A 21761-nucleotide genomic window follows, 5' to 3' on the forward strand; every position below is an offset into this window, starting at 1 on the left:
AGTTGAGTATTTTGCTTTATTTATTGACCCAAAAGAAAAGGATCGACTGTTGTTTTCGAAGAACTACAATTGACAATGAAGACCTTACACTGATGGACTTGGTCCTCTCACAGTGAAGCTGTTTCTGGGGCCATTTTCCCCTGTTCAGTACATGCATTGCTCTGAGCAATGAAAATACACTTGTTTCGTGAGACACACAGAACGACAAATACAAGGATTGAACTTGTCCTTCAATTTAACATTTTATCCAAATAATATTGATTCCGTCATAATAAAATGAAAGCTAAAGTTTTTGAAAACAGTGGCAAATAAGCAATTTGTAAAAGTAAATTGGTTTACATAAAGAAATGAAGAATCGTTGAGTTAAACACATCAGTAACTGTTCCATTCCAGTGCATGATATTTAAGTATTTATTTGCTCATTGCTCTTGATAGCGGTACATAAGTAGATTTTTTTCTGCACTGATTTAGAAGCGGAGATAAGAAAATGCTGATTCTTTCAAAGATATTTACAAATTCTAAAGCATTTTCAACATCATTTTTTTTTTTTTCTTCTACTTTTTAATCTAAAGATTTTACTTTCCATTCTATAAGAAGCCAATACACATGGGGTTTATGCACAGCTCCCAGTCCCCGTGTTGTAAACACCGGCTGAAGCTTCCCGTCCTGCGCCGCTGCTATTGACGGTAATCGATCTGGAGGATTGGATCATCACAGACTGAGAGCATTAACTTAGCGACAGCCGAGGGCAGGTCCCTGAGAAAAACATACATTAAATCAGTAACATAGGGACCATCATCACAGAACCATAGCCAGAGCCCGCCGCCCTGTGTGTGTGTCTCTGTGTCTCTGTCCTCACTGTAACTGCAGCTGAGATACAATAGCAGGTTTACAGGACAGTGTCGGGGAATGGCTTCACCGCTCTGACCCTCAGCGGCTTTGATGTTTATGAACACAACATGACGAGGAGTGAAAAAGAAAATAAATAAATAAAAGTGAACACATGCAGGAGAAGCATATTCAACACTCTACCTCCCTTGTTGCAGATATACTAAACAATATTTCTTCACGTTCAGTATTGGTTATAATAAGGAAAATAATAATACAGTTGTCTGTTCGGGTGAGTTAAAAAACAATAATTCTTGCATTTGTTGTCGTGACTGATCATGTCTCCAAGACAACTCAGAGCGTTTCACATGATGCATCGTCAATTAAATTGACTTTGAAGAGAATTGCAGCTTCTAATTGTGCACAGCCGTGTCCAACACAGATTTGAATTGAGTAATCATATTATTATTATTATTATTTGACCAATGCTCTGTTAGCCTGACTCCCCAGCTCTTCCCTACACAAGCTGCAGCCCAGCCAGATCCTGCAGCTCTTGTCCTCTCCAGCACCAGCCATGGCAGTCTGTCAGTGCTGCCTCACATGTCTATTTGGAGAAGACGGGACCCACAGGGGTCCGGGTGATCTGCAGCTTGTGTTTGGAAGAGCTGTATAGACCAAACTTCTCCAGGATAAAAGATGCTCAATTGGATCTGCTGGTGGATTTGGAGCCAGAACAAGATTGTATGCAATTTTTTTCCTGGAGTTTAAGTCCCTGCGTGGCCTCGTTCCACTGAACATCATCCACAGTCCCACGGCCTGACTGCTCCCTCGGCAGCTCAATTCCCCACCACCTGCTCACCAGTGTTCAGCTGTTCAGGCCCCGCTGTCTGCCATCACCTCCCGCAGCCTCTCCCCCTCCACATTGGCTCTTTTTAACCCGCCTTAAATGTTCCCTTTCCACCCGACTCTGGTGGTCTTTCTCTCATCCTTCCTCAGTTCCCCCACCGCGGCTCCCTCTCCCTTCCCGCTGTGTCAGGCGGTTTGAGACGTTATCTCACTGTGAAATTCGCTGTATCATTTTCAAATGATTGTTCTTTCTGCAGATTAATGAAAATATAGGAAATAACAGAACAAACGCATGGATTATATTGGCGATCTGTTCATGTTTTAAACATATTATCAATAAAATATTACTGTCCTACCTGTAAAATAAATTAGCATTACATTGTTTTGTCTCATATATATATAAATATATATATATGGTTGTATTGAATTAAAATGTGAGGATTGTTTCTGATGAATTAGTCAGTGAATTTATTGCAGATAGTCAAGTGCTTAAACAATATGTGTGCTGTGATGGTATCCAAATACATTCACGTCAAATGTAAAGGTAATTTGCAGATTAATCATCATATAGTGTAAGAAGGCCCTAAACCATCTGAAGGCAGCAAAGCAAAGTATGTTTTTTATTCATTTCAAGATCTTTGAATACAGTGCATCAATCAGATTTTCCATGCCATTCGAGGGGACATCCTGATTAATTTAGATATAAATGTTCTTCAAAAAAACTGTCATTATTTAGAAACATTTAGTTTGAATTGAGGTCATATTCTTATATACATGATTTTCCGACTTGAGGAATCTGAAGGTGGATGTTAAGAACATAATGCATCATTGAGATTGTGAAGTCAGTGTAAAGGAAAGTATGAACATCTGCTGTTTCATCTGATGTTACGCAGGTGGTGGGAAGTTACAATCTTTCACATCTTTGTCAGTGCGACTTTTAATGCATGTGAACACCAAAAGCTATAGCCTCGGCAATGACTTCTCAAGGCTTCAGATATTCATGAATATTGTGTATTTTAAATGTAGTTTTGATATAATTGAGATTGTAAGCGGTATTGCTCACAGTTATGGATTAGGGGCATCAATAATGAAGAATTCAGCTAAATGGTAGTGATGAAAGTACAGAAATGCCCAAGGACAGTTATTATCTTGTCCGCTCCCTACCCTCAGGAGGATCTGGCCTTCTCCACACCCCCCGCCCGGCCTACCCCACCATCGGCTTTGAGCTCCTTGGCCCACAACGCCTGGAGCTCCCACAGTCCCTTCATCTCGCTCCCTCCTTTGCCTCCATCAAAACACGTCTCAACTCCCTCCTCTTCAACCGCGCATTAGTCCAGGCAGCTCCCTCTCCCCTCCCTGCCCTCCATCACCCTGATTCCAACCTCCAGCTCGGGGCCCAATACCTGAGGTCCTCCCGATGTGAAAGACACTTTACAAATGTAATGCTGTTGTTTTATCATTAACAGTGTTGCATTAGTGCAAAATTGCCATGTGTAGCATTTTGGAAGTTGTAATTCATTAATAGGTTTACAAGAAGCTTGTTTAAGCAAACCAGAACAACACTGATATCAATGTAAATAACAAACTAATAAAACTGATCTAGAATAACTAACACATTAATTATTGAAAAGCTTTCAGCTACAGAACAGGTATTTCCCTTTGTGCGTTGCGTATCCTGCTCAGTCACTCTCTTGCTCATTCTCTCGCCTTCGAGTCAGGAGGATGTGGGTTGGAGTCCCAACTCTAACCCCCTCCTCCCCACCCCGCCACCCATCATAAACTCCAACGCCACCACACACACACGCGCCCGAGACTCTCAGCTCAAATTCCAGGCTATCGCTCCAGGTCAACGATGGTGGTGGGTGGGGAGCTTGGGGAGGTTGTATTTGGGGGAGTGGAGGGGTAACTGGAGCGCACCTCATTGTAGAAGTCACAAAATCATCTTACAAAATTATAATTTGGTCACTTAATCCACGACTGTTTGGGGGCTGCTGCGTGAGCCCAATAGCTGCTGAATTTTCACCCGCAGAAGACACACTCACTGCACTTTACAGTATAATGTGCGAAGCGCTTTGAGACGACTCAGTGATGTGATACTTGACGGTGGATTTTAAAAACATGCTTTATCGTCAAGTTTATGAAGTGAGTGCAAAGGAAAATAGGAACATCGGCTGTTTAACCTCACACTAGTCAGCTCCTCGCCAGTTGCAAACTTCCACATCTTTGACAATGTCATTAATAGATTCACAAATTTGATCTAAGATTACTAATACGTTTATAATTAAAAAGCTTCCAACAACAAGATTCTCATTTTTCGGCTACAGCTGCGTGTCCGGCTCTTGCTCTCTCTCTCTCGCCTCCGAGTCAGGAGGATGTGGGTTCGGTCCGCAGCTGTTTGGGGGATACTGCTGTGCACAGTTGCACCCCGAAACGATACAGTCGATAAACTTTACACTATATTTTCTGAAGCGCTTTGAGACGTCTCAATGATATAATCAGGCGCGATATCCAATGCAAGAAACACTTTTAGTGTTAGTAATCTTATATGAATATATATAATATATATACTTATATATAATGTGTGATATATATATATATATATCACCATTTCACGAAGACTTATTGCACCTTGTAATTCTATCACGATCATTTGATCATAATATATATTGTGTCAAGCTCGGTCAGGAGGTATCGCCATCTGAGAGAGAAGGCTTTGCCCCCAGTCATGGCTTTGAATTTAATTTGTCCCGTGGTGACGCTCCAGTGCAGAGCGGGAGTGTCCTGGATTGTCCGGTGCACTTCCCATGGAACATTATAGAAAGTCATTTCTACCCGTTCAAATATCCCATAGCACTATTCCAAAAGAGGATGCAGTTTCTCTTTTTCTGTGTCTTGGCCACCAGTCCCCCAAATAAAATTGGTCAATTGCAGCATCACTGTTAATACAACAGAGTTGCACACAATTGAGAGCCGGCTTCGCCCAGTGGCCACAAAATGATACAATATTGTATGTCCATTTGCCGAAAACAATATTATATTCGAATACATTTTAATGACTTACTTATTTCACTACCAGAAATGTAATACTTTTTTTTTTCTTTGGGTGCATTACAATTAACTCAGCAATAAGTGTATGACGACACGAGGTTAAGAAGCAGATTTCAGTGAACGTCCTATGAGAATCAGATCTGTAGCAGTGTATACAATTGATGGATTTTGTGATGGTCGTTTTAGGAGGCAGAATATTTGTTGTTACATTTTTAGCAATATTAATTATACATTATAGTTATAAACACATCTTTTATATGGTAAAGATGCGGAAAGATCGTGGAATGTAGTTAAATGACTGACAGGTTTTTAAGTGTCGAGAAAGTTGACATTAATTATGGGACAGCAAGCTCTGAATTGTATTGAGAATAATCTTTATAATTGGTGTTGCTTCTTTCACTCTCTTATATTGCGCAGATAGTGCTTGAAAGGATGCAATATTAAGTAGAATGATTCTGTATATTTCGAGCAATTTGTGCATAGCAATGTCCCAGAAATTGCAATGAAGGAATGGCCATTTTTGAAGCCGTATGACGTCACTTCAGTTGATTCAGTTTCAATCTTTCTTCATTGAATTTATTGGTTAAACACTTGTGGATTAGAATTGAAACATCCTTTCAAATATCACTAATTTCCAACTCTTTGATTTGAAGATAGATCAAGTGGATTTAATGGACACAGTGAACCTGACTTACTTTTCTGTTCAAATACCTACAGAATAGCGACATCTCATAATTTTTATTCTTCAATTTACCAAAGAAGGACAATTAACTAAACCGGAATCCGTATCGTTGACAATAGTAGGATATTTCCTCCACAAATATGTGGTCAATTCACTTTCCAATCTATTCTGTGAAGCGCTTTGAAACGTCGTGAAGACGTGAAAAGCGCTACATCAAATGCAAGGATTATTGTTATCATTGTTTTATTCATTAGAAACATAAATAGAAAAATGTAATGCACAAGCAATAATAGGAATTAAACACTTGCACAGAAGTGTAGGTTGGGATCAATATCCCAAAAATTCTTTATAATCTAATATCTTTCACTTGCAGAAGATTCTCAAGATGCGTCATACGATTTCCAGTATAGTATGCTTTATAGGCGAAACTGGCAACAAATGCGCACAGCAAATGCCCATCAATAAAAATACAATAAAATATAAGTTGCTACAAATGTTGGCCAGTACACACGGATAATTCGCTTCCAATAATATAATGGGAAGAATGGGATAATTAACATATGCCAGAATAGGGCACAGATGTACCTCATTATATTGGATAATTGCCTCTCCACAGACAGGGCAGTGCAACGTCCAAACACATCCAAATTAATGCTTTGTGCTCTGCAACTATCAAGATATTTTGTTCCACTTGATATTCCATTAAGACTTGCGTGCTCTGCCCCTTTGCTTCAGGAAATTTTGTTGCAGCTATCGAGGAGCTAAATGATCATCTCTCCTCCACTTTCAACTCATTTCTCATATGAAAACTACGGTCAACTCCAAACGAAACACTTCCCCCGAAACAAGTGTCACCTTGGTATCTGAAATCCCAGGACCATATCGCCAAGGGAGATAACAATTACCTGCCGCAGGATTGACTGTCAGATTTCCCCCTTTGTCACTCCTGAGGTATGGTGCCAAAAAGTGAATGGCGTGCTCAACGTAGGTCTGTCCAGTGATCACAACTATTTTCCATTTTCATCACTAAACCTCCCTCGAAAGCCTTCCATCTTCACTTAAAGTGCCAAATTAAATGAGATCACGAACTTCTATCAGATTTCCAGATAGACAGCTTCAATTCAGAACAACTCGCTGTGACCGAAACCATTTGATTAATTTACTTGTGTTATTGGGATGTAGAATTTGCTATCACATAAAGTGTTCTAAATAAGATCCACTTTGAGTCGAAACTGAAAGAGAAGCAGCTTGAATTCACATAGCACAACAACAACTCGGAGTTCTTAAAGTTGCTAAACTTGATGATGAATCAGGGAGAGTCGGGAGGTCATCAAACTACTCGCTACCTTGTGATCATGGTGCCTTACAAATGCAACTTGTTGCAATTATTTGAGTTTTTGCATCAAGATCGATATATGTGGACGGACCGAGGGAAGGAAAGAAGACCTGAGGTTGAGGGAATATGTATGAGTATAGAAAAGTATATGAAAGACCAGGCTTAAAAAGGGTAGGATCAGGGATGGGTAGAAATACGGAATGAACAGCTTGCTGTGAGAGCACGAACAAACGTGGTGTGTGAAATGGCCTCCACTGATCACTGCTGTAAATATCTCCGATTCTTCTGGCACGTTTCCACCTCTGGCTGTTTGTGATTATATGAAACTTATGCCGTCTGATCACTGACTCATGGACTAACGACAATAATATTATGAGTTTCAGCTTATTTCACTATGCATATATCACCTAATTGAACATCATCCGAAGTAATCTTCTAAAATATCTAACTGACGAAACCTTTTCTGTTTCAGGTCCACAAGTCGATAGTCAAGCTAAGAAATTAGGTGAGATTATTTTTGATAATTTATTCGTTCCGCAGCGCAACATTCACTAAAATACCATTACATCAAAACTATGCTGCCAACACCAAACTCCGCACTCGCAACACTCCAGCCTCGGCTCATCCTCCCGACATAAGCGGTGTTAAATATAATGCAAATGCAATTTTCTGCAGCTTTTATACTTGCCAGTCTCCTTTGGCTTCCACTAGCAGAACAAATATTTTGAACGAGTGGAGTGGTTATTGAGGAAAAGTGTTCCAGTGTTTCTGGACAAGCTCTGCCCTGTTAAGGGTTCGGAGACACGATGAGATGTATTCAAGTTGCGGGAAAAGATCATCACATCAAAAGCAATACCTTGTTGTATTCTTTTATATATGCAGCGCCTTTTTCACGACGGTTTATCGGTGATACGCTCTGCATACATACAAACAACACAGTCCTGGAGCTCAGTGGTTAGAGCACTCGCTTTACAAGCGAGAGAGCTGAGTTCAATTCCACGTAGGGCGAAACCTTGGGCAAGTTTCCTTACTCCACACGCCTACTAATAATCCCTCCAAATAAACAACAAAAACAATAATAAATTGGTCATTTTCAATCCACGGCTGTTTGTGGGACGCTGGTGTGCTCAATTGGCTGCTGCGTTCGCCCACAAATATACAGTTAATGCACTTTACAGTCTATACTGTGAAGCGCTTTGAGACGTCGAGAAGACGTGAAAAGCGCTATATCAAATGCAAGGATTGTTGTTATTATTATTGTTTAAAAAACAAGAAAATACTGTTCTTGTTGTGACGATCTATCCCGCAACTTCAAAACATGGCATCTTGGGTCTGTCCTTGTATTTTTTCTTTGCTTACAATCCTGAATTCAGACGAATATTTCCTCTACTTGTGTGAATTTTAACCTCATATTTGTGGGAACGCTCAAGGCGATTTATGTCTTCCATGTGATCACGACAACTTTAATATATGCTGACTGATTGTTTCACTGTGAGAAGTGTGTGAATGGAATCTAAACTGATCTGCTCCCAGATCCCCTTTTCACCACCTCATGTAATCTCCTATTTTAACCAATGCATGTAACACACGTTTAATATGCTCGTTCTGTACTTCAAACCATCTCAAGATTTATACGTTCCTCCAGCCTGCTCTCCCACCCAACTATCCACACCTCGATTCCAGTCCACGTTCACCTTTCGGCTTGTATCAATTATACCGCACATTAATATGAATGAATGTTAGCTGACATGTGGGGACACCTCTATATGCCGCAACTCTTCCAGCGCTTCACAGAATTTACTGTTAAGAGCAGTGACTGTGCAGGCAAATGCGGCAGCTGGGTTACCTACAACGAGTATTACTATTATAATTATGATTATCTTGCGTGATTGGAATGAAATACAAAGGCGTTTTGCTTTTGACATTTTTGCAGATCATTTGAGGCTGGTGAATGGCAGCAGCCCCTGTGCCGGGAGAGTGGAGGTTTACCACGATGGGCAATGGGGCACAGTGTACGGTTCTGGCTGGGATCTGAAGGCCGCGGCTGTGGTGTGTAAGGAGTTGGGCTGTGGAGCCGCGCTCTCAGCACCAGGAGACGCTCACTTTGGCGAAGGCACTAGTCCCAAATTGACGTATAATGCTCAGTGCAAAGGGAACGAGTCTGCTCTGAGGGATTGCGAATCAGACAGGGGTGAAGATTCCGTGTTTTCGAAGTACTCTAAGTCCACTGAATCAGAGCATGATTACTATGAGTACTTTTCGTCAGACTCCTCTCATGCCGGCGTCATCTGCTCAGGTAAATGATTCAGTCTGTGATCATTCTTTTCATTTCTCACATTTTCGCTGAAGCACAGCTTCAGAAACTCTGACAAAGATTGTATTCCACACGATGTCAGCTTATTATTATTAAATCCCTTGTTTTTGGGGGTGAAGTTGCCTCCTTCCCCCGCCTTCCATCCATCCGCCGGCACTCTGTGTTGGTTTATTTTGTTCTCACTGTTCCGTCTCAGGAGAGGATTTAATCCTTGAATCAGACTTGTTTTCAGACCTGAACTAAAACATATTGAAATACGCAGTGTGTCCTTAGGATAATGAGTAGTGTTTCATTGATGAAAGTCCCTCAATCGCTTCACCTTGTGAGCGAAATAGGGAAATAGCAGTAGGCATTGTCCAATAGGAAGGTCTTCCGATGTGATCTAAAAGAGCAATCACGGAGGTGGGATTGAGGAAGAGTGCTGCAGAGTTCCAGGGAAAGCTCTGACCTGTTAATTGCTGAGAGACGCTATTCTGGGTGACAGGCGCTACATGCGTACAAGATGATGATTTTGTTGCTGGAATGATCTGTCCGACAACTTCAACACTTCTAAACTGGAATGCGTCCTTGACTTAATTATTTCCTTTACAATATTGAATGAACAGGACTATTTCCTTTCTTTGTTTGAATTTTAACCCCAAATTATTGGGAACATTAAAGGCGATTTGCATCTTCCATCTGTGCATGACAATTTTAATTTATACTGACTGACTGTCACATGGAGAAAGGGTGTTAACGGAAGGTAAATTGATATACTCCACGACCACCTTGTCCGCACCTTATTTAATGCCATACTTATATAAACCCCAGTCACAGAACTTTAATACCTTCGTTCTTTTCTTCAAATCGCCTCAATGATTGACATGCTTCTACACTCTGTTCTCACGTCCCACTACCCACACGTCGATTTCAGTTCCCTTTTGCCTTTCTTCTTGTATGAATTATACAATCGGAGTAGCATTGTCCCACTTCGCCCTCTACCAGTAAGTTCCAGGTGACATATGAGGAAAGGTGGCTGCAGCAACCTTAAGTTTATTTTGTTATGAGGTACACCGTGAAGTCTCACTCATGATTTCCTCTATATTGTAAGTAATTCATTGACGCAGACCTCAAACATCTTCAATCGCTTCAAATAACTTACGATATGGAGCAGTGACTTTGTAGACTAATGTGGCAGCTAAGTTGCTTGTTAGGATTACTATTATACTTATGGTCATCCTACGTGATTGGAAATCAAGTACAAATACGTGTAACCTGTGATCTTTTTGCAGATCGTTTGAGGCTGGTGAATGGCAGCAGCCCGTGTGCCTGGAGAGTGGAGGTTTACCACGATGGGCAATGGGGCACAATGAATCGCAATGGCTCTGGTGGCTATGGTTGGGATATGTTGGACGCGGCTGTGGTGTGTAAGCAGTTGGGCTGTGGAGCCGCGCTGTCAGCATCAGGAGACGCTCACTTTGGCGAAGGCTCAGATCCCGTTGTGACGGATCATGTTCAGTGCAGTGGGAGTGAGTCTACTCTGAGGGATTGTCAGTCTCAGCCCTGGGGTCACTATTCCTGGTTTCCGCACTCCTCTGATGCCGGCGTCATCTGCTCAGGTAAATAATTCATTTTCTATTTTTTTTTCTGTGCTCATATTAAAAGTATAGAAGTATTTTCGGTAAACCGTAGTTTGCGAAACTCTGGAAAAGTTTGTAATCCACATTTATTCCACATCTTATTATTACGAAATCCCTGGTTGGGGGACACACTGCCTCTTTCCACGTCCGGCACTCTGACGCCGCTCAATACTGGTTTTATTATTCTCCCTTTTTACTACTCAGGAGAGGCTTCAAACCTTAAATCAGAATTGTTTTCAGACCAGCTCTAAATTTACTGAAATGTGCGGCGCATCCTCAGGATAATGATTAGTGTACTCGAAAGCCTTCCATCTTCACTTAAAGTGCCAAATTAAATGAGATCACGAACTTCTATCAGATTTCCAGATAGACAGCTTCAATTCAGAACAACTCGCTGTGACCGAAACCATTTGATTAATTTACTTGTGTTATTGGGATGTAGAATTTGCTATCACATAAAGTGTTCTAAATAAGATCCACTTTGAGTCGAAACTGAAAGAGAAGCAGCTTGAATTCACATAGCACAACAACAACTCGGAGTTCTTAAAGTTGCTAAAACTTGATGATGAATAAGGGAGAGTCGGGAGGTCATCAAACTACTCGCTACCTTGTGATCATGGTGCCTTACAAACGAAACTTGTTGCAATTATTTGAGTTTTTGCATCAAGATCGATATATGTGGACGGACCGAGGGAAGGAAAGAAGACCTGAGGTTGAGGGAATATGTATGAGTATAGAAAAGTATATGAAAGACCAGGCTTAAAAAGGGTAGGATCAGGGATGGGTAGAAATAAGGAATGAACAGCTTGCTGTGAGAGCACGAACAAACGTGGTGTGTGAAATGGCCTCCACTGATCACTGCTGTAAATATCTCCGATTCTTCTGGCACGTTTCCACCTCTGGCTGTTTGTGATTATATGAGACTTATGCCGTCTGATCACTGACTCATGGACTAACGACAATAATATTATGAGTTTCAGCTTATTTCACTATGCATATATCACCTAAATTGAACATCATCCGAAGTAATCTTCTAAAATATCTAACTGACGAAACCTTTTCTGTTTCAGGTCCACAAGTCGATAGTCAAGCTAAGAAATTAGGTGAGATTATTTTTGATAATTTATTCGTTCCGCAGCGCAACATTCACAAAATACCATTACATCAAAACTATGCTGCCAACACCAAACTCCGCACTCGCAACACTCCAGCCTCGGCTCATCCTCCCGACATAAGCGGTGTTAAATATAATGCAAATGCAATTTTCTGCAGCTTTTATACTTGCCAGTCTCCTTTGGCTTCCACGAGCAGAACAAATATTTTGAGCTATCCTCATATGATGCAGTAACCGTCCTGCATATACTCCACTCATCTACCAAAACCATCTGTCCACTGGCTTCGGCCTCAATGACAACTACTTGCATTTTGATAGCGGCATTCATGCAGCGTAGCGTCCCAGAGCGCCTGCGACAGCAGTACCGCCACCGAGAGAAAGAGGGAGGTCGAAGGGAAACTCTTCCTTTATTATCCAAACGTGTAGTCAAGGAGTGGTTATTGAGGAAAAGTGTTCCAGTGTTTCTGGACAAGCTCTGCCCTGTTAAGGGTTCGGAGACACGATGAGATGTATTCAATTTGCGGGAAAAGATCATCACATCAAAAGCAATACCTTGTTGTATTCTGTTATATATGCAGCGCCTTTTTCACGACGGTTTATCGGTGATAAGCTCTGCATACATACAAACAACACAGTCCTGGAGCTCAGTGGTTAGAGCACTCGCTTTACTAGCGAGAGAGCTGAGTTCAGTTCCACGTAGGGCGAAACCTTGGGCAAGTTTCCTTACTCCACACGCCTACTAATAATCCCTCCAAATAAACAACAAAAACAATAATAAATTGGTCATTTTCAATACATGGCTCTTTGTGGGACGCTGGTGTGCTCAATTGGCTGCCGCGTTCGCCCACAAACATACAGTTAATGCACTTTACAGTCTATACTGTGAAGCGCTTTGAGACGTCGAGAAGACGTGAAAAGCGCTATATCAAATGCAAGGATTGTTGTTATTATTATTGTTTAAAAAACAAGAAAATACTGTTCTTGTTGTGACGATCTATCCCGCAACTTCAAAACATGGCATCTTGGGTCTGTCCTTGTATTTTTTCTTTGCTTACAATCCTGAATTCAGACGAATATTTCCTCTACTTGTGTGAATTTTAAACTCATATTTGTGGGAACGCTCAGGGCGATTTATGTCTTCCATGTGATCATGACAACTTTAATATATGCTGACTGATTGCTTCACTGTGAGAAGTGTGTGAATGGAATCTAAACTGATCTGCTCCCAGATCCCCTTTTCCCCACCTCATGTAATCTCCTCTTTTAACCAATCCATGTAACACACGTTTAATATGCTCGTTCTGTACTTCAAACCATCTCAAGATTTATACGTTCCTCCAGCCTACTCTCCCACCCAACTATCCACACCTTGATTCCAGTCCACGTTCACCTTTCGGCTTGTATCAATTATACCACAGATTAATATTGTCCCACATCCCGCTAAACCAATGAATGTTAGCTGACATGTGGGGACACCTCTATATGCCGCAACTCTTCCAGTGCTTCACAGAATTTACTGTTAAGAGCAGTGAATGTGCAGGCAAATGCGGCAGCTGGGTTACCTACAACGAGTATTACTATTATAATTATGATTATCTTGCGTGATTGGAATGAAGTACAAAGGCGTGTTGCTTGTGACATTTTTGCAGATCATTTGAGGCTGGTGAATGGCAGCAGCCCCTGTGCCGGGAGAGTGGAGGTTTACCACGATGGGCAATGGGGCACAGTGCACGGTTCTGGCTGGGATCTGAAGGCCGCGGCTGTGGTGTGTGAGGAGTTGGGCTGTGGAGCCGCACTCTCAGCACCAGGAGACGCTCACTTTGGCGAAGGCACTAGTCCCAAATTGATGTATAATGCTCAGTGCAAAGGGAACTAGTCTGCTCTGAGGGATTGCGAATCAGACAGGGGTGAAGATTCCGTGTTTTCGAAGTACTCTATGTCCACTGAATCAGAGCATGATTACTATGCGTACTTTTCGTCAGACTCCTCTCATGCCGGCGTCATCTGCTCAGGTAAATGATTCAGTCTGTGATCAATTTTTTCATTTCTCACATTTTCGCTGAAGCACAGCTTCAGAAACTCTGACAAAGATTGTGTTCCACACAAAGTCAGCTTATTATTATTAAATCCCTTGTTTTGGGGGGTGAAGTTGCCCCCTTCCCCTGCCTTCCATCCATCCGCCGGCACTCTGTGTTGATTTATTTTGTTCTCACTATTCCGGCTCAGGAGAGGATTTAATCCTTGAATCAGACTTGTTTTCAGACCTGAACTAAAACATATTGAAATACGCAGTGTGTCCTTAGGATAATGAGTAGTGTTTCATCGATGAAAGTCCCTCAATCGCTTCACCTTGTGAGCGAAAGAGGGAAATAGCAGTAGGCATTGTCCAATAGGAAGGTCTTCCGATGTGATCTAAAAGAGCAATCACGGAGGTGGGATTGAGGAAGAGTGCTGCAGAGTTCCAGGGAAAGCTCTGACCTGTTAATTGCTGAGAGACGCTATTCTGGGTGACAGGCGCTACATGCGTACAAGATGATGATTTTGTTGCTGGAATGATCTGTCCGACAACTTCAACACTTCTAAACTGGAATGCGTCCTTGACTTAATTATTTCCTTTACAATGTTGAATGAACAGGACTATTTCCTTTCTTTGTTTGAATTTTAACCCCAAATTATTGGGAACATTAAAGGCGATTTGCATCTTCCATCTGTGCATGACAATTTTAATTTATACTGACTGACTGTCACATGGAGAAAGGGTGTTAACGGAAGGTAAATTGATATACTCCACGACCACCTTGTCCGCACCTTATTTAATGCCATACTTATATAAACCCCAGTCACAGAACTTTAATACCTTCGTTCTTTTCTTCAAATCGCCTCAATGATTGACATGCTTCTACACTCTGTTCTCACGTCCCACTACCCACACGTCGATTTCAGTTCCCTTTTGCCTTTCTTCTTGTATGAATTATACAATCGGAGTAGCATTGTCCCACTTCGCCCTCTACCAGTAAGTTCCAGGTGACATATGAGGAATGGTGGCTGCAGCAACCTTAAGTTTATTTTGTTATGAGGTACACCGTGAAGTCTCACTCATGATTTCCTCTATATTGTAAGTAATTCATTGACGCAGACCTCAAACATCTTCAATCGCTTCAAATAACTTACGATATGTAGCAGTGACTTTGTGGACTAATGTGGCAGCTAAGTTGCTTGTTAGGATTACTATTATACTTATGGTCATCCTACGTGATTGGAAATCAAGTACAAATACGTGTAACCTGTGATCTTTTTGCAGATCGTTTGAGGCTGGTGAATGGCAGCAGCCCGTGTGCCTGGAGAGTGGAGGTTTACCACGATGTGCAAAGGGGCACAATGAATCGCAATGGCTCTGGTGGCTATGGTTGGGATATGTTGGACGCGGCTGTGGTGTGTAAGCAGTTGGGCTGTGGAGCCGCGCTGTCAGCATCAGGAGACGCTCACTTTGGCGAAGGCTCAGAACCCGTTGTGACGGATCATGTTCATTGCAGAGGGAATGAGTCTACTCTGTGGGACTGTCAGTCTCAGCCCTGGGGTCACTATTCCTGGTCGCACTCCTCTGATGCCGGCGTCATCTGCTCAGGTAAATAATTAATTTTCTATTTTTTTTTCTGTCCTCTATAGAGAAGAGAAATATTTTTGTTAAACCGCAGTTTGCGAAACTCTGGAAAAGCTTGTAATCCACATTTTTTCGCCATCTTATTATTAAATCCCTGGTATGGGGTCACGCTGTCCCTTTCCCCTTTCCGCCCTCTGCAGCCGCTCAATATTGGTTTCATTGTTCGCCCTTTTTACTACTCAGGAGAGGCTTCAAACCTTAAATCAGAATTGTTTTCAGACCAGCTCTAAATTTACGGAAATGTGCAGCGTTTCCTCAGGATAATGACTAGTGTTTCATCCAAGACAATTCCTTGATCGCTGCCCTGTGTGGGCGACCCCGACCTTGGAGAAAGACGGAGTTGACCGAAGGCATAGTCCAACAGCAAATTCTTCAGATTTCATCTAAAAGCGGAGCCAGGGAGGAGGGATTGAGGAAGTTTGAATGTTCTTGTGCAAGCTCTGACCTGCTAGTTGCTGAGAGAAGCTGTTCTGCGTGACAGGCGCTGCTTATATACAAGATGATGTTGTTGTTGCTATGATGATCTATCCAACACATCAATGCATCTTACATGGAGTCTATCCTCGACTTACTTCTTTCCTTTACAACAGTGAATGGAGAGGAATATTTTCTCTGGTTTTTGGATTTTAACGCCATGTTTGGGGGAGCACTTAAGGCGATTTTTGCCTTCCATCTGAGCATGACAGTTTTAATGTTATTGACTGCCTCTCTTATTTTGATAGGAGTATGACCAGTTTGTAAATAGATATGCTTCCCAATCACGCTTTCCCCAAATAATGCAATCTCCTATTTAAACACAACTTTAGTATCCTTCTTATGTTGTTCAAATCGTCCCATGATTTATAATAATAATGATAATATTTTATAAAAATAATAATAATAATCCCTCCAAAACCAAAAACTATAATAAATTGGTCATTTTCAATCTACGACTGTTTGTGGGATATTGCTGTGCGCAATTCGCTGCCGCGTTCTCCCACAAAAACACAGTCATTTCGTTTTACAGGGTGTTCTGTGAAGCGCCTTGAGACGTCCTACCGACGTCAAAAGCGCTATATCAAATGCAAGCATTATTATTATTATTACTATTATGATTTATACGCTTCTCCACCCTCCATCGACAGTGCACACCTCGATTCCAGTTAACGTTTACCAACCATCTGTAGAATCCGAATAACATTACACACATCAAACTGAACTTACGAGTGCCAGAAGTCAAACGAGAACACATGAATGCAGCGCCTTAAATGTATTTTGTTCTGAAAACCATTGCGACTTTCCATTCATGATTTCCGTTATGCTGCATAAAAATCATTGACACAGAATGGAAATCGCCTCAATGGAACCACATAATTTACTGCGGGGAACAATGACTGTGTAGGCGAGTGCGGCAGCTCGGTTAAGGACTAGAATTATTATTATAATTATGAGTATCCTGCGTGATTGGAAATCAAACCCAAATGCGTGTTGCTGGTGATTTTTGCAGATTATCTCAGGCTGGTGAATGGCGGCAGCCCATGTGCCGGGAGAGTGGAGGTCTACCACGATGGAGAGTGGGGCACAGTGAATGGCTATGGCTCTGGTGACAGTGTTTGGGATATGTTGGACGCGGCTGTGGTGTGTAAGGAGTTGGGCTGTGGAGCCGCGCTGTCAGCATCAGGAGACGCTCACTTTGGGAAGGGCTCAGGTCCCGTTGTGACGCATAATGTTCAGTGCAGAGGGAGTGAGTCTACTCTGAGGGGTTGTCAGTCATATCCCTGGAGTCACTATACATTGTCACACTCCTCTGATGTCGGCGTCATCTGCTCAGGTAAATAATTTTCAGTCTCCCATCAATTTTTTCAATCCTCATATTTTCGGTAAACCACAGTTTGAGAAACTCTGATAGAGATTGCATTCCACATGATGTCAGTTTGTCAGTTTTAAATCCGTAGTTTTTTTTGGGGGGTCACACCGCCGCCATCCTCTCCTCACCAGCCCCCACCCTCAACCCCGCTACCGCCCGCCCGCCAGCCCTCCTCCGTCGTTCAATGTTGATTTTCTTTGTCCTCCATGTTTCTGCTCAACTGTAGCTTCAATCCTTGAATGAAATAAGTTTTCAGGACGGAAGTAAAATATATTTATTTTAAATATATGCGTCCTTAAGATAATAATTAGTAATTAATCCTAGAGAATCCCTCAATCCCTGGCTAGCACCTCGCCCGGCACCCCACCCCCGGCTCCGGGTCAACCACGATTAAACGGTCCTAGATATGGTACGATTGCAAGTTTTTTTTTAACACATTTCCCCTTTCCCGACCAAAGTGTCGCAGATAATACGTAGTAACCAATGTGACAGTAGATCTTGTGAAGAGGTTCGAGACGTCCAGCTGTCATAAATGGCTCAATGTCAAAAATGATGATGGTTATAATCTGGAATTAAATTTGCAAGTTGTAAAAATATAATTTTCTAACTGCAGTATGAAACCTGCGTGCAGTAGTGTTTATTATTTCAACTCAAACGGCTTTCCGTCCTGCCCCTCTAGCTCACTTGCTGTGCTGCTGATTGCCCCATCCCAACCTTAATAATAATAATAATAATCCTTGCATTTGATATAGCGCTTTTCATGTCAGGAGGACATCCCAAAGCGCTTCACAGAACACACTGTAAAGTGAATTGACTGTATATTTGTGGGCGAACGCGGCAGCCAATTGCGCACAGCAATGTCCCACAAACAGTCGTGGATTGCAAATGACCAATTTATTATTATTTTTGGTTTTCGAGGGATTATTATTAGGCGCGTGGAATAAGGAAACTTGCCCAAGGTTTCGCCCTCTGCCTGGAATTGAACTCAGGTCTCTCGCTTCAAAGTTTTCAGCCCGGAGCTAAAATATATTTAAACCCGCATTGCGTCCTTAAGGTAATAATAAGTATTTCATCCAAGACTGTTGCTCAGTCGCCTGGTCAGCACCTTTCATATTTTGTGTCACGCGCCTTTGGTTATTCTTCACCATAACGATAATTATAATTATAATTAAAAAACGATTTTGATTATAATTTGGAATTACATTTGTAAATGGTAAAAAAAATCTAACTGGAGCATGTATCCTGCACATAGAAGTGTTTATTATTTCAACTCGAACGGCTTTTCGTCCTACCCGTCAAGTTCATTTGCTGTGCTCCTTCGTCCCCCGTCTCCCTCCTTATCCCCACATCTTCTTGGTGATATATATTGACGCTTGGCCAAAACTGCAAATTATTCCACGAACAAAACACAGAATCATTGATCATAATGGATCGTGAGAAGAGCTTTCAGGCTTCACCTCAAAGAGAAAGCCCATGTTTCAGAAATCTCTTTCTCCCCAAAACATTTCCTTTCACAACCGACTGCCTGGACCATAATTTTTTAAGAGCAATATATTGTTCAACTTAGCGTGACATAACCGCAGCCATCCTTTTTGGTTCCCACGCGCATCTGTTCATCTCTTTATCTTTGGCTCCGCATATCCACCTCCTTAAGTATAGCATACCGACTTTAGTCTCTTTTCCTCTTCCTTCGGTCGACCACGCTATCCTACTCCACCGCTTGTCCTCCCACCTCAACCTTCAAGGCACTGTCCTTGAATGGTTTAGCTCTTACCTTTCCCACCGTCTTCACTTCGTCTCAACGAATGGCTTCTCCTCCACCCCCCGTACTGTCTCATGTGGTGTCCCTCAGGGCTCTGTCCTCGGTCCCCTCCTCTTCACCCTCTATATGCTCCCCCTTGGTGACACCATCCGCAGACATGGGGTTAACTTCCACATGTATGTGGATGACACACAACTCTACCTTTCCTCCTCTACTCTCAACTCCACGACCACCGATGTCCTGACAGCTGTCTGTCCGACATCGAATCCTGGACGAGAGACAACTTTCTTCAGCTCAACGTGCGAAAACCGAGGCCCTCCTGATTGGCTCACGTCAGCGCCTCCGCACCTCAGGCGCTGACACCATCAGCATCCAAGGCTGCACTCTCCACCTCTCAAAGCCAGTCAGGAACCTCGGCGTTTTGTTCGACCCTGAGCTGTCCTTTCTCCCTCACATCCGCACCACAACTGGCACCGCCTTCCATCACCTACGGAACATCGCCAGACTACGGCACTACCTCACCCCTCACGCTGCTGAAACTCTGGTTCACGCCTTTGTCACTTCAAGGCTGGACTATGGTAACTCTCTCCTCGCCGGCCTTCCCGGCACCTCCCTCCACAAGCTGCAGGTCATTCAGAACTCTGCAGCTCGTGTACTGTCCCGCACCAGACACCGCGACCACACCAAACCCACGATCGCTCGCCTCCACTGGCTCCCCATCCCCCAGAGGATTGATTTCAAGATCCTCATCCTCACCTACAAGGCCATTCACGGCCTTGCTCCCTCCTACCTCTCCAACCTACTATCCCCCTACCTACCTGCCCGTACCCTCCGTTCCTCTGGCTCCGGTCTGCTCCACGACCCCCGCCCCAACCGCCCTACTATCGGTGGTCGGGCCTTCAGCCTCTCAGCCCCCAGGCTCTGGAACTCTATCCCCCAGTGCCTTCGCCGCTTCCTCCCTTTCCTCCTTCAAGCCGGTCTCAAAACCTTCTCTTTGACCGTGCCTTCAGCTCCCCTCTCGACTCTCTTCCTCCTCCTCGCTCCCTCCCTTCCCTCCCCTCACCCTGACCATTTCCCCCTCCTCTCTCCCTCCCTTCCCTCCCCTCACCCTGACCATTTCCCCTCTGCTCGGGTCATGACCCAACTGTGCAGCGCCTTGGGACGTCCTCCTGACGTGAAAGGCGCTCTATAAATGGAATCCTGTTGTTGTTGTTGTTGTTGTTTCTTAAATATCGCCTTCCGTCTCCAGCTATTCCCAAAGAATCCGAAAGCTTAATGCGTGTCCTCGTACACAGACGTGATGTCTCCTGTTATTTCCAAACATTCTTTCCCAGCTGAACACAAGCTCCACATCATTTATTCCTGCAGGACGTGTTTGTCCCGCACGAATAGATGCATTATGACCTGTTTTCAGCAGACATATAATTCGATGTAATACTTTCTGTGATCTCTTGCTTTCTGAACACAATATCCGCTTCTGGAGTATCCATCACTCCATGCTCATCTGCTGATAAACCTCGGAAAACCCAATGCCTCTCGCCCGCAGTTTACCATGTGATGGTATTGATAAGGTCTCCGGTTTTGTTGTATTTTGTTGTATATAGATATTGAAAGTATCCTTGATGGTTATTTATTTTCTGTAATTGGCAGGAACTGAAACTCCCAGACTGGTGAACGGAGGCAGCAGGTGTTCGGGAAGAGTAGAGTTGCACATCATGGAAACTTGGGGTACAGTTTGTGGAGATACCCTGACCATGGAGATTGCAGAATATATTTGTAAATCTTTGGGATGTGGATTTCCTGTATCAGTATCCGGTGACTCTCGCTTTGGAGAAGGTTCGGGGCCAGTTATTGGTCGGCCTGACTGCGGACACGAGCGAGATGGTGGCATAATCTGTTCAGGTACAGCCTTTCTAAAGGGTCAACATATATTTTATCAACACAGGGGCCGTGTTAGAACGATTGTTCTACATCTGTTTGACTCGTAAATTACTTTTTAAATAAAAAAAGGATTGGTGAAAATCGGCATGGGCGATAGTACCAACAAATATCACAATGTGAACAAACCAACTCGTGGTTCAACATAACTCATCAGGTTTTTCTGTCAGGCTCTGCCAGTAATCATCATTTACACAAAGCACTTGAAGGGGCAGAAAAACTCCTTCTACACTGTCCATTTCTCAGCCTCACAGAGGTAAAGGGACACCAATCTTAACAGTAATTATCGCAGAGGTATTCCTTCTGGGCATTTGGGTAAAATTTTCAAATTCATGCTAAATACAGACAGATTATGAACCGTGTTTATAATCTGTGGTTTCTGTTATTATTTCCCTCCTCATTCTGTCAGAGCTTCATTACGCAGCAGTTGCTGTTAAGCCGTTTGGAAAGTAACATTAACATGTATGAATAATCTAGTATTGTGTTGTTTTGAATCTTGGTAAAACACGTGGAGGTATGTTCATATTCCGCATCACTGCCTGAGTCTCCTGAGATGAATAGTCATGTAGATTTCTGACTCTACACCTGTGATCATTCTTTCAGGTTTAACCTGTTTGCTGTCTGTAACCAATGGTTCTGTCAATCACCAATCGCTATGCCTTTCGTTTGTATTGTTAAACTTATTTTTATCATAATAATTCCTATTGCGTTAACTCTTCCACTGCAGAATATAATTCCCTAAAGTTAGTCGGTGGAAACAACAACTG

The 21761-nt window shown here is 42.7% G+C and overlaps 1 protein-coding gene across 1 annotated transcript; it reads left to right on the forward strand.

The window, feature by feature from the left end:
* Positions 1 to 8673: 8673 nt before the first annotated feature.
* Positions 8674 to 17171, forward strand: LOC103171858 (deleted in malignant brain tumors 1 protein-like; the record flags this gene model as incomplete). The annotated part of the gene is given in 5 exon segments (XM_042346435.1): positions 8674 to 9036; positions 10326 to 10657; positions 13433 to 13799; positions 15089 to 15412; positions 16935 to 17171. Coding segments are annotated over 5 exon segments (1623 nt in total), but the record flags the coding sequence as incomplete, so codon positions are not given.
* Positions 17172 to 21761: the final 4590 nt, after the last annotated feature.

The sequence above is a fragment of the Callorhinchus milii genome, unplaced genomic scaffold (genome assembly GCF_018977255.1).
Source record: "Callorhinchus milii isolate IMCB2004 unplaced genomic scaffold, IMCB_Cmil_1.0 Scaffold774, whole genome shotgun sequence".
Classification (NCBI taxonomy): domain Eukaryota; kingdom Metazoa; phylum Chordata; class Chondrichthyes; order Chimaeriformes; family Callorhinchidae; genus Callorhinchus; species Callorhinchus milii.